At 54.5% G+C, this 12720-nt stretch overlaps 4 protein-coding genes across 4 annotated transcripts; 2 read left to right on the top strand and 2 right to left on the bottom strand.

The window, feature by feature from the left end:
* Positions 1 to 134: 134 nt before the first annotated feature.
* Positions 135 to 4432, top strand: BU26DRAFT_480251 (uncharacterized protein). Its single transcript, XM_033825699.1, has 3 exons — positions 135 to 843; positions 887 to 2970; positions 3020 to 4432. Exons 1-3 carry the CDS (start codon positions 248 to 250, stop codon positions 4144 to 4146), a joined length of 3807 nt encoding a protein of 1268 aa, XP_033687542.1. The 5' UTR covers positions 135 to 247; the 3' UTR covers positions 4147 to 4432.
* A 374-nt stretch (positions 4433 to 4806) lies between these two features.
* On the bottom strand, positions 4807 to 7144 carry BU26DRAFT_452876 (YccV-like-domain-containing protein). Its single transcript, XM_033824811.1, has 2 exons — positions 5266 to 7144; positions 4807 to 5179 (listed from the first exon to the last, which is right to left on the bottom strand). Exons 1-2 carry the CDS (start codon positions 6885 to 6887, stop codon positions 5008 to 5010), a joined length of 1794 nt encoding a protein of 597 aa, XP_033687543.1. The 5' UTR covers positions 6888 to 7144; the 3' UTR covers positions 4807 to 5007.
* A 26-nt stretch (positions 7145 to 7170) lies between these two features.
* Positions 7171 to 9912, top strand: BU26DRAFT_549107 (CRAL/TRIO domain-containing protein). The gene is made up of 3 exons (XM_033831978.1): positions 7171 to 7802; positions 7850 to 7991; positions 8047 to 9912. Exons 1-3 carry the CDS (start codon positions 7624 to 7626, stop codon positions 9508 to 9510), a joined length of 1785 nt encoding a protein of 594 aa, XP_033687544.1. The 5' UTR covers positions 7171 to 7623; the 3' UTR covers positions 9511 to 9912.
* Positions 9913 to 10315: 403 nt separating this feature from the next.
* On the bottom strand, positions 10316 to 12506 carry BU26DRAFT_258551 (MFS transporter). Its single transcript, XM_033821231.1, has 5 exons — positions 12272 to 12506; positions 12053 to 12216; positions 11137 to 12000; positions 10947 to 11080; positions 10316 to 10885 (listed from the first exon to the last, which is right to left on the bottom strand). Exons 1-5 carry the CDS (start codon positions 12289 to 12291, stop codon positions 10346 to 10348), a joined length of 1722 nt encoding a protein of 573 aa, XP_033687545.1. The 5' UTR covers positions 12292 to 12506; the 3' UTR covers positions 10316 to 10345.
* Between the last annotated feature and the right edge of the window lie 214 nt (positions 12507 to 12720).

Consider the following 12720-nt stretch of genomic DNA (forward strand, 5'->3'; position numbering starts at 1 on the left):
GCGGTGATGGAGTTTGTGTAATATGCGCCACAGCCGTTCCCTAGGCAGCCGGGCGCTGATTGGCCGGCGCCCAGCCCTATGACCTCGCGATTCACGACGCGCCTAAGTTTTGTTTGACCGCAGAAACATCGCCCACCCCTCAGCGCCCACCCCCGTTTCTGCGACATTACTTGCGCCCCTGCTCTGTTCGCAGTTTCTCGCAACCCATGACCGGCCACAACGCAATCCTCCGCTTCCACTGGGTGCCATGAACAGCACACCTCGACGAGGCCCCGGCGGGTTTCCCGCGACTCCGCAACAACCAAATCGCTCTCCCGGCGTGAAGAGCCCCAATGGATCTACTCCAACCCGTCCGAACGTGCGGTCGCCACTCCCCGATGTACCCAAAACCACCGTACCAGCGAGCTCGGGGCCTCTAATACCGACGGACATCCTCGACGCTGCGCAACAGCGCTTCTACGTATTCGCATTCTACGTTGCCCTGTGGGCGTGGCGGTTATACGATTTCTACACGCTGGCAATTGAGGAGGACGAGTCGCTGGTGTTGTGTCTGAAATGGTGCTTCTTGGATATGTGCTTCATCTTTGGCGTCCCGCTCCTGGAGATACCCTGGCTGGAATGGAGCAATGCGACGGCCTTCCTCCTGTTTGTTCTGCATGCTTCCTTGGACGGCATCCTCATGTTCCGGATTGGTCTTCCCCTGCAAGCGTGGCTGATCTCGCTCGCTGGCTTTTTGTGGGACAGCGAGATGGCTATCAGCGAGCGGAGCGTTAAACCCGGACCCATCTTGCACAACGCATCTCTCATATTGGGGAAGAAGATCATCAACATTCTCCCTGAAGGGTATGTGGACTTCCATGCAATCCAGGCGTTGCTAACAGATTAGGTCGGCGATTCTGAACCCCAACCAGGAGCCTTTCTGCCTTAATTCCTCCGTCACCCACGTGGATATTCCCATCCTCATTAACCAGACCGAGCCTATTGAAATCGACCTCCAGCGCGTCGACATCGATAGTAACCAGAATGAGACGATTACAATCAAGAAGGGAGAGCTCAAGGGCCTGTTGAGGAAGGCACGGAAGTTGGCGAAGACAACAGATCCTGCAGACCCGTTGACACTGCGGTACACCGTGAAGAAGACAGGTGTATATCTTCTCAAAAAGGTTCTGGACCAGTCAAAGCTGGAGGTGCGGCCGCGTGCATCGAGCCTGATCGTCACAACATGTCCGCAGGCGCGAGTAAAACCAACTGGCGACCACCGTTGCAGAAATGATCTCTCGAATGTCGCGCTGGAGGTTGAAGGAGTTCCTCCTCTGTACCTCAAATACCGGTTGACCGTGGACGATAGGCCGCGTGGTGGATCAGAGTTCCAGAACCTCCAGCCGGACGACTTCAACTCGCCGTTGTCAAAAACCACGTCGCAAGCGCTCATCCGAGGCGGACAGGAGGACATCTCCTGGGCACGCTCACAGAAGATAACAGTGCCATTGAATGAAATCCTTGCTACGGGCGGCAGATGGGAGTATGCAGTGGAAGAAGTACGAGACGCCCTTGGAAATTTCATTTCCTTCGTTACGACGGACGAGGAGGATCGACCAAAAGCCAAGCCCACAGGTCTCCATCAATCCTTCCGCGTGCACGAACGTCCAAAAGCTTCTCTCAAAGGGTGCGGCCCGCAGAATCCCTTGCAAGCCCCGAAAGGGGAGGGCAAGCGCCTTCCTGTCGAGTACTTTTCAACCGGAAAGAAGCCCATAGATGGTGCGCATACCATATCGTACCTCTTTACGCACGAGGCCGACATCGTTGCGGAGGGTTATCATAGCCCCAGCGCAGAGCTCCAAAAGAAGACCATGAGAAGCATCCGAGAGCAACCGCTCATCGCTGCACCCGGATTGTACACCATCAAATCGATCTCGACCGAATTCTGCGAAGGCGAGGTGCTCGAGCCTACATCTTGCTTGCTGCAGAATCCCCCAGAACCAGAACTATCGTTGTCTAGCGAAGATATTGTCGACAAGTGTGCGGGCAACCCCATCGGTCTTCGCGTCGGCCTGGACTTCATCGGAACGCCTCCCTTCTACCTCTCGTATACAGAGCAGAGAAATAACCGAAAACCAATCCACCATCCCCCGAGGCAGTTCGGCTCGCTTAGAGGCACAATGGATCTTACGCCGACGGACGAAGCTGGGCACTACACGTACACTTTCAACACCATCTCTGACGCAGTGTACAGGGAACGGCCCCTGCAGAATCTCATACTGCAGCAAGACGTTAAGCCACCCGCTTCCGCACATTTCGTGGAAGGCAAGAGGCCCAAGCAAATCTGCATTGATGATTCTGTCGACTTTGATGTAGCACTGCAGGGTGAAGGCCCATGGAAACTGGAGTATGAGCTCGTGCACAACGGCAAGCGCACAAGACACGCAGTGGACATTGAAGAAGAGCACTACATGATTAGGACACAGAAGCTGAGGAGTGGCGGAGAATATTCTGTGGCATTGACCAGCGTCACCGACAAGATGGGATGCAAAGTCTTCCTTGAGGATGAGGAAGTCAAAGTTCAGGTTCGCCACGAGCGGCCGAAGGCGTACTTCGGCCACATCGAGGGCAAGAAAGCTGTTATGGCTCTTGAAGGGAGGACAGTGGGTCTCCCTCTCCGCCTCACTGGAACCAGGCCGTGGAGCTTGGAGTTCGAGAATCTTGATTCGGGAGCGAAACAGAAGGTGGAGGTTCGCGACGCCAATTCAATCCTCAACGTGCAGGATGCAGGTACATATCAGCTCTTGTCTGTGCGCGACTCTGTGTGTCCGGGATTGGTCGAGGAGGAAGCTAGCCAGTTCAATGTTGGCTGGATACCCAGACCGAAGATCAGCATTGCGGAGACTTCTTCCATCCGCTTTGAGCATGGCAAGTACGTCAAAGACGCCGTCTGTGAGGGCGACGAGGATTCCTTTGACGTGTCTCTAACTGGTAAGTCCAACCCTTTCTTTCATGCACAGCTTGCACTGACTAGCTATAGGTAATGCGCCTTACGACCTCTCTTACAGGCAAGAGTATAAAGATAGGAAGGGAAAGACTGTCTCTGTTAGCGAAAAGGACCTCCGAGTGCATAACGCCATAGCGCCGATCCGCGCCGATACTTCTAAGTCTGGTGTATACGAATACACCTTCATGAAGCTCGCCGACAGCCGCTACGACCATTCCAAGAAGCACTTCTCGCCCCTCACAGTGCAACAAACCGTCAACCCGCGCCCCAGCGCCCGCTTCAACAATCCCGGCAAGACGTACAGCTACTGCTCACGCGAAGCCGATGGTGAAGAAGTCATCCCCATGACCCTGGAAGGCGTCCCACCATTCTATCTCGAAGTCGAAATTAAGCACTACGGCACGCCGAAACCCGAAGTCAGCATTCACAAGAACATCCCGACCAATAAGTACGACCTCAAGATTGAGCACCGCAAACTACATCTCGGCCACTCTGCTATTTCCATCCGCAAGATCCGTGACGCGCGAGACTGCTCTTTCAAGCCCGCGCCTGGTGGACCGAGAGTACAGATTAGCGTTCACGACGCGCCGACTGCTACCGCCCTAGAAGACCGCACAGACTTTTGCGTTGGCGAGCGCCTTTCCTTCGCGCTCGGCGGCCAGGTCCCGTTCACCGTTTACTACACCTTCAACGCCCAAGAACGCAAAGCCTCCAATGCAGGTACCACCTTCCGACGTCTCGCCGAACTCCCCGGAACCTTCACCATAACCGGCCTCCGCGACTCCGCCTCCGAATGTCTCGCCAGCCTCAACTTGACAAAGGAAATCCATCCCATCCCTTCCGTCCGCCTCTCTGGCGGCGAAGTCACCGAAGTCGACATCCACGAGGGCGGGGGCACGGATCTAGTCTTTGAATTCTGGGGCACCGCGCCGTTCGAGTTTACGTACACGCGGAGTACGAATGCGGTGCGCGGCAAGAAGAGTAAGGTGCTGGAGATTAGGACGGAGATTAGCCACGAGCATCGTATGCAGATTGCCGTGCAGGATGAGGGCACATATGAGGTTGTGAGTATTAAGGATCGGTGGTGTAGCTTTGCGAAGCAGGTTGAGGGTGTGGACGGGGGGAGTAGGGGTGGGGCGCAGAAGCTATTGACGTATTGAGAAAGCTTGCGGTAAAGAAGGGATGCGGATAGGGAAAAGCATTTCAGGGCGTTTGAATGGTACGGTTGTTGGTTTCTTTTTTTCTATTTCCCGCCAAATCCTTTTGGGATCCAACAGATGTGGCGTTGTCGCAGCGTGTAATATGAACTGAGAATACCCATTGTCGCACACTTGGTACACTCCCCTATTTTTGCCAACTCTCTTGTAGGTACCTCATCGCACTCACTGTGGCCGGCATTCCTTGCTCAACGATGAACACCGGAATGCTCTATCAACGGCATCTCTTAGCGTGGGGTTGACGTGATTCGAAAAGACTGTATATACTCCGTTTACGTTATTCAATCGGCGAGTATTCCAGGTGTTGAACACTTTGGAATGAACTATTCCGTATGAGGTGTAGGTGCAGACCGCTCGTCCGCGCTAAGAATTGCAGTGCAACCCCGGAGCGGAGGCAGCCTAGAAACGCGGTACCGGAAACGCGGGTACAAGAAACGGGTCAGCGAATCAGGGCTGTGCATTACAGGAAGCCATGCAAGGTAGGGCAAGCTAGAGGGTGTGAAGTAAGAGAGAGTAGATGTTAGTATCACTAGGTTTGCTGTTGGCGGGGCCAGTCGAAGGCGTAGAAGAGGTACTCGACGGCGGAGAGAAGGCATGTAGGGACGGAAAAGAGTTTGATTTTTAATAGCAATATAGATTCTGGAAGCGAATGTGGGTATCGAACGCCTTTTGCCTAGACTCACGCCTGACCCGTTCACCCTGACATCCCTCCCCACACAGGCTCCATTCATCCTACAAGATGAAGTCATCTGTAAAACTCGCTCCACCTACATATCCAGTCTGCAGCGACGCGGGAGGCGTGAGCTAATCGTCAGGATACTCATCCCGGACATTACTCACAAAGACGTGGTTCTCGTCGTCCCAGCGCTTGAAGTGGCGGCCGGCGAGCTTGAGCATGGCTTCTGAGGGCTTGACGGAGGGGTCAACAGGGAGGATGTTTTCTTCGGCTACGTAGCGGACGGATTTGTCGCAGACGCTGCTCATCATTAGCATAAGTCCGGGAGAAAGGTGATGCTGGCTGAAAGGATGGAAAACGAAGAAGGGGGGTGAACAGGTACTTACAGTACATGGTAAAACGACTGGTTCCGCCCATGCGCCAAGCGGTCAACACCCATGTTGAGAATCCAGTCTTCGCCCGCCTCGCACGACGCATCCCAGCCCGTAATGACACCCTCGTAGTGATACCGCTTGTGCTCGAATAGCTGCCCAACCTTGAACGGCACGTCTTCTCTGCCAGAGTGGCGGGGTTTTTGTGGGTTGCGCATGCCGTCCAAGGTGTGCATTGAGTGCACGAATGACATCAGCCTCTGACCCTCGGGCTGGTTGTAGAACAGCGGGATCACGTATTGTTCTAGGAGAGTGACATCCCAGGGATAGTGCGTTTGAAAGTGCTCAAGCAGGTAGGGCAGGTATTGGCGTCGACGGGAGGTGATGTTAGATAGGCCGCCAGCTTCATCCTCCCGCGGGCCGAGCATCATCATTGCCCAGATGGTGGCGTAGAATGAGTTGTCCATGTCTGGGTAGGCGTCGAGCCATGTGGAGTGAATGCCGTAGACACCAGCTTCTGTCTGGCGGATTGTTTGCACGGAGTTCATGATGTTGCGTGCCGTGCGGAGCACCATCTCACGTGTGTTTGTGTCGGAGAGGAAGCTTGCGTGCTCAGAGGACGGGACGCCCATTTCGCGCAGGACTTGTCGCAAGTCGCCCTGACGGACCTCGTCTGAGGAACGGAATGGATCCAAGTACATGAAGTCTAGGTCTGAGGAGCTCGTGGGCTTATAGTCGCCATCTAGCGTGTAATCCTTAGGTGCATAAACCAAGCAGTACACGTGGAAGAGGAAGCCGCATGGACGCGCATCCAGACCGAGACGCTGTGCGAGGGCACAGTATATGGCCACGGAAATCAGCGGGAGAGAATCATGGGTCGGCGAGCGCAGCACTAATCCAATGAAGGAGTTTCGTAGAGCGCTGCGGGCAGCATCCGGAACGCCTTCAAAGCCTTGTTCACGGAGCGAGCTAGCTAACGTGGATGCCTTCGTCCGTGTGCTCATATCTCTGAAGTCGGGATGGTGCTCCAACACCGCCTGCTGAATCCGGTCTAGATCCTCGGTTATGGCATCGAAATCTACATCTCCGCCTGTCCTGGCGAACATGTCGTATGCGCCCAGAGCTTTTTCAATAGGGATGTCCTTGCCGCTGTACAAGTCTTTCCAAACATTGATGGCCATCTCGCGCTGAATCCGTTCCAGTATAGCATTGGCATAATACCGCCTCGCCAGCACGTCTTCCGCGTCATCTGGACATGCGCATTCCTTGAGTAATGTCTCTTTTGCATCATAGCCAAAGTCCGCAATCTCATTGATGTACCGTATGCGACCCTGTTGAGTGCCTAGGATGTGGTCGAGTTTCCGCAACGTCTCCCGCTTGACGTTGATGCGGTAAAGAAAGAGGGCGCGCCAGTCGACGTCAGAGAGCGGACCGGCGAATTTGGCGGTAAAGTTGTGGCGCGGCGCCCATGAATTGAAGTGCGTTTTGCAGAAATGGCGCCATATGATGGACCGCTCGCTCGTGATCTTCTTGACGAATTTGTTTGTCTGCGAGACCGAGACAAGCGACTGCGGGTCGAGATGCAGGAATATGGTCTCGAGGATCTCGGTGGGCAGCGTCGTGAAGGAGGGTGCCATGGCGCTGGCGGAATCGTCGTTTGAAGCCGTTGATGCTGTGTTCTCAGTGAGCAGCGCCTCTAAGAATATAGTTGCACGCTGAGGCGTGAATGACGGCAGTTCATCGCCGCGGTCATCGAATTCTCAATGGTCGAGGGATGTCGTCAGTGGTGACATAATCAGCCTCGGCAACTGATACCGCGATACTGCACATCTGGAACCAAATCTGATAGTCTTTCTAAGCATAGTGCCTTAAATAATGGCCTCACACTTAAGAGGGGTTTTCTGCGTCCAAAGATTTACTCCCTCAACAGCACCAAAAAGAAGGCTCACCTCGATGATTCATTCGGCCGTACTGTATAATCTGCCTAACGAATCAGCTACATCTTGGCAAGCCCTCGGAACGGTGCGGAAATGCTCCCAGCTTCTTCGCGGAGGCAAAAGGGCGCTTTGGGTGAGCATGGCGCTTCTCATGTCTCATTTGAATAACGGGACTTGCTCGCTTTCAGTATCGCGAGCTATTCCGCTCACTGAGCTGAAGTCATTCGTCCGATCGGCGTAAGCAGAGTCCGCACTTTTCGAGACACCGACGCCGCAGCCTCGGGCTGGTGCGCTAAGACTAATTGCATCACTGCGATCCGCCGCAGGCCTAATAGACCAACAGCATGACGCCCTAGAGACTCTATAGCCAGTCTCATCGCCCCTGGAGTCTCTACTCTCCTCCTAATACATCGCATAATTTCTATTACAGGCGACCATGGCCGACCTCAAGCGCGTCGAGTCCTTTCAGTACCCGTCCGGCCACTACTCGCATCTCAGCGAGAATCAACAAGTGCAGCTCGACGAATTCAAGAAAATATGCGAGCAGGCAGGCTACTATACACCGCCAAACCTATTCAGCGGGGCTCCAGCAAGCCATGACGACGAGACGCTGCTGTAAGGCTCTGTAACTTTGGTACGGGCGGGGTACTGATCATACACAGACGGTTCCTGCGCGCGCGACGTTTCGTTCCCCAAGAGGCCTTCAAGCAGTTCAAGGACACCGAAGACTGGCGAAAAGATCAAGGGCTGGACGAACTATTCAACACAATCGAGGTGGAAGAGTTCGAGCAGACGCGCCGTTTGGTACTGCGACCCATGTTCGGCACTACAAGGAGCTACCGCTGACAGCTGCGCGCAGTATCCCCAATGGCTCGGTCGACGCGACAAGCGCGGAATTCCTCTCTTCCTATTCGAAGTCGCGCCTCTCAACTCGAAGAACATATCAGCCTACGAGAAGGAGCTTGCTAAAGCTCGAACAACGTCTCCCAAAGCCGCTACCAAGAACCTCCGCCTGTTCGCGCTGTACGAGTCGCTGACGAGATTTGTACTTCCCCTATGCTCCGCCATAGACCGAAAGCATCCGGAGACGCCTGTATCGCAGAGTAACAATATTGTGGACATCAGCGGTGTGGGGCTGAAGCAGTTCTGGAACCTGAAGAACCATATGCAAGATGCATCGCAGCTGGCAACCGCACATTATCCAGAGACTCTGGACAGGATATTCATCATCGGCGCGCCTGCCTTCTTTCCTACCGTTTGGGGCTGGATTAAGCGCTGGTTTGACCCGATTACAGTCTCCAAGATCTTCATCCTTTCTCCCTCCAACGTCTACCCGACACTCTCCCAGTACATCGATCCCGAAAACATCCCCAAGAAATATGGCGGAGAACTTGACTTTGAGTTCGGCAACATGCCCAATCTGGAACCAGAGATAGAAGCAGCAATCCAGTGGGAGAACCCCTCAACTCAGAAGGGCAAGAACACGCTGCCGATCGGACCCATAAGGTGGGAAGATGGCGAGAACGGCGTCATTAAGGCCGTAGCGGTGGGTAGCGAGAAGGGCGAGCCGAGGAGAAAGACCATTTTCACCATCCCGAACCCCGTGCTTCCGAAAGTCATCGGTCCAGCTGTTGTCAATACACCGGTCGACGAGGCCGAGCTCGCAATGCTGGGAGTCGGTACTGATACTCAGCCACCGGACACTGACGAGAACAATCTCGACATCATGACCCCGCCATCTGATACACCAACCCCGTCGGCTACCCCTGCGCCAGAATCGCAGGCTACATCTTCAACAACCCCGGCAACCTCTACCACAGCGTCGAGGGCGGAGTCCAGGGCGGACAAGCGCGACGAGACCGCACTACCTCTCCGCGAGGGCACTTCCGATACCCGCTACGAACAGCAGCACATGACGCACGCTTCCGGTCAACTGTCCGACGGCACACCGCACGCGGCCGTCAACGACCATGGCCACGGCGACAAGACCGTGACCATGGAGCCTAGCACGGTAGGCCAAGCACCCAAGGACGTTTCCGTGAAGCCCGAGGAGCCGCCTGCTCCGGGCTACATCGACCAAGCAAAGCAAGTAGCCGCGCAGGCTACCGCCGCCGTATCCTCGACAGTCGGCACAGCCGCCAGCACCGTAACAAGTCTCGTCAGCGGAAGCGGGGAGAAGTCTGAAGAAAAGGCCGAGGAGAAAACTCCAAAGCGCGTCAAAAGCCCCGAAGAGAAGGAGCTCGATAGGAAGATTGATGAGCAGGATGAGCCATCTGTAGAGGGCTTCTTGCGACAGCAGAACACGAGCAAAGTGGAGGCATAATTATACTTGCGCGAAATTTTGCGTTGTTTTTTTAATCTTTGGCTTAGTTCGGTTCACCCTGCGAGACCATCTTGGTACGGCATTTATTTCCTTTGCGATATCTAGTGTTTTTGTTTCTGCATCCCCCTGGCATTTTTGGAACGCATGGTTCGTGCGTAGAATAGGATAGGATGGGCTCGGCTTGGGCATTTTTCTTCCATACATAAACACCTACTTCTTCGTCTTTACTGGAATGCATCTCACTGAGCGATAATTACCTGTCCGCGAGCTTGATCAAAGAGAAGTTGCCAAAAGCGATCGCAGACCGCTCAGATGATATGCATAGTACGCTAAACGCAACAGAAGGACTCTTAGTTTCAAGTCCTTGCACACAATTCTTAGGTATTAAAAGAGCTCTTGGAGACAACTAGAGATATAGAGGGCGAGCGCGGGTGCCTGTTCTGGTAAAATATTGACTTGATACGGAGCATGCGCGAATTTTTATCCGGAGCCCAACCTTCCTAAAAGGGCAAGTTGTCTTTTTTCCGTCGATTACTGCACTACAATAGCACGGTGAACTTTCACCTTCACTTTCATCTTCATCATAGTGGCCCGTGCGCTTCATTCACTTCCACGCACAACAGAGAACGTTACGACATCCAAAACATTCACTAATACATGGTTTAGCGCTTGAAACCTTAGCATTTGCTGACTTCTTGTTAAACATAAATAAACATGGGTATCCGATTTCTATCTATCTCATTCGCAACATGCGCCCGCCCCTCCTTCTAGAGTAGTTCGCCTCACACGCATGTCGCTTCCACACTTGATTTCCAAGGTGTACTTGTCCAACAGCTCAAGCCATCTTTGCAGCATCCTGCGCAACCTCGACGGCCTTCTCGAAATCGCGCCTCCGCACGTTTTCAGGGTCGTACTCGGGCGTGCCCTCGACCTCGCCCGCCAGCTGCTCCAGCGTCTTCCTCTTGGTCTCGGGGATCAGCAAAGTCGTGAAGATGCCCGCGAACATGAACACGCTATAGATCTGCATGACGTGGTTGAGCCAGGGCGAGTCGCTCGAGCCGGGCTTCGCGCCGCGGGTGCGCAGCGGGCCGATCAGGACTTGGGCGATGATTGCGCCGACTTTGCCGCTCGCGGCGGAGAGGCCGTGGGCAGAGGACCGGTAGCGCGTGGGGTAGCACTCGCCGGGTACGATGAAGGTTGTCGCATTGGGACCGAAGTTGAAGAAGAACTGCGCGAGGACGTAGAGGGCGAGGAGGGCTTTGCCGGACAGGATGTGGTAGGCGAAGCCGATTGCGACGAAGATTGCGGTGAGGATGACGAAGCCGACGAGCTGGATGGGTTTGCGGCCGATTGTGTCTACCGTTGCGACGGTTACCTGGACGCGCTGCGGTTAGCATATGCTCACTGCGATAATTTGTAGCACGGGGTTGGCGTACCCAGTATCCGGGGATAGCACCCGCACAGGTTATTATTAGATTGCCGACGGCTTGGTTGAAGAAGATCCTGTAGACGTTCTCGCCTTTGGCGTAGCCTATTTGTGTGAGGATGATGGAGTTGTTGAGACCGAGACCTATGAAGTGTGAGCAGATGGCTCCCCCTAATGAAGGCAATTCGGGCCTGACTTACCATAGAAGGCTACGTCGAGCAGGAACCAAGAACCAGCAGTACCGAGTAGGACTTTGCCATTCTTCCACTTGCGGATCCAGGAGAAGAAATCGGCCCAAGACGCCTTAGGGATCTCGAGCTGGGCGGCATCATTCTCCTTGGCGCGAACACGAGTGATCTCGTCAGGGTGGCCCTTCGGTGCGCCGGCTTTGAACGCTTTCACATCCGAGCCAGCTTGGACGATGTCGCGGTCCACGTCGAATGTATACCGAGGGGTCTCCGGAATCGTGAGGCGGTAGTAGAGGGCGATGCAGCCGGGAACGGCACCGAAGCCGATGACCACGCGCCACATTTTATCGACAGCTAGTCCGCAAGCACCATCGCACTGGTCGACGGTCTTTGCTTGCATTAAAGAATCCTTGTACCCCTGCGTGACGATCAGAGCGACCATAGCAGCAGCAAACTGGCCGATACCCTGCATGGCGAACACAGAGCCCATCATAGCGCCTCGCCATTTCGTCGTCGCGAATTCCGAGGTAATGATCGAACTCAACGGGTAGTCACCGCCAATACCAATACCCATTAGTACTCGCCAAAAAACGATGACGCCGACGATGGAGCAAGCCGGTGAGTGAGCAGAGAGTGCCTGAGCGAGTGTGGCGAAGATAATGAGGATGAGCTCGAGACCGTACATCTTCTTGCGTCCTACGATATCTGCCATAATACCGAACCCGACCTGACCGATGACGGTACCGGTTGATGTTGCGACCTTGATGGCGGTGTCGGCGTTTGAAGGGATCTTTCCAGGGGAGTGGGTGGCGTTTTGCCAGAAGACTACTCCCAGCATGGAAGTGACCATGTTGACAGCGAAGAGATCGTAGGCATCTATGACCACCGTCAGCTATGCCTCATCATTGTAGTACGTTGCAGAACATACCAGTAAAGAAGCCAATTCCGGCTACCACGATAGCGCGAACATGATACCAACCGAACGGTGCCTTATCGATTTCAGCGAGAGCAAGACGTCGCCGCTCGTTCGGATCGGCAATATGTGCGTAGTCATTGTGGAAGTTGTGGAAAGCAGCGTTACCGCCGGCGGTCCTGCCATTAGGTCAGCATTGGGAAACCGTCGAGGTAGAATCAAGGAGAGACTGACTTGTGCACGACTCGAGACATAGTGATCGTGTGCCTAGGATTCAGCGAGGTCCCAGCTACGAAGTAGTACCCTCTCAACAGATCACCCTTCCTGAAGAGAAGGCAACGCTAAAACGGGGGGATTGAAGGGTTTATGAAGACCCCAGACCCACTCCCGTAACACCTTCCCTCTCTTCTCCGAGGCATCTCTGCGGCGCCTCACACACGAAGTACCGCCGTTCCACCCATGCTCGCGTGCTACTGTGCCAAATCAGCTCGCCCGCATCTCTTACTTGCCCCCGCTATGGTGACATTTCCCTCGCCCGCCTTTCGTTAACTGCAAAGCACAAGATCCCAAAGTACGACATGTACCGAAGCATTCTGCAAGCCTAGATCGAGAACGCACGAGCCCAAGGGTCTGAAGCTGCAGGTTCGCGATGTGTGGGGGCATGTTTGAGGTGTAACGCGACC

Source organism: Trematosphaeria pertusa (genome assembly GCF_010094035.1).
Source record: "Trematosphaeria pertusa strain CBS 122368 unplaced genomic scaffold BU26scaffold_4, whole genome shotgun sequence".
NCBI classification, from domain to species: Eukaryota; Fungi; Ascomycota; class Dothideomycetes; order Pleosporales; family Trematosphaeriaceae; genus Trematosphaeria; species Trematosphaeria pertusa.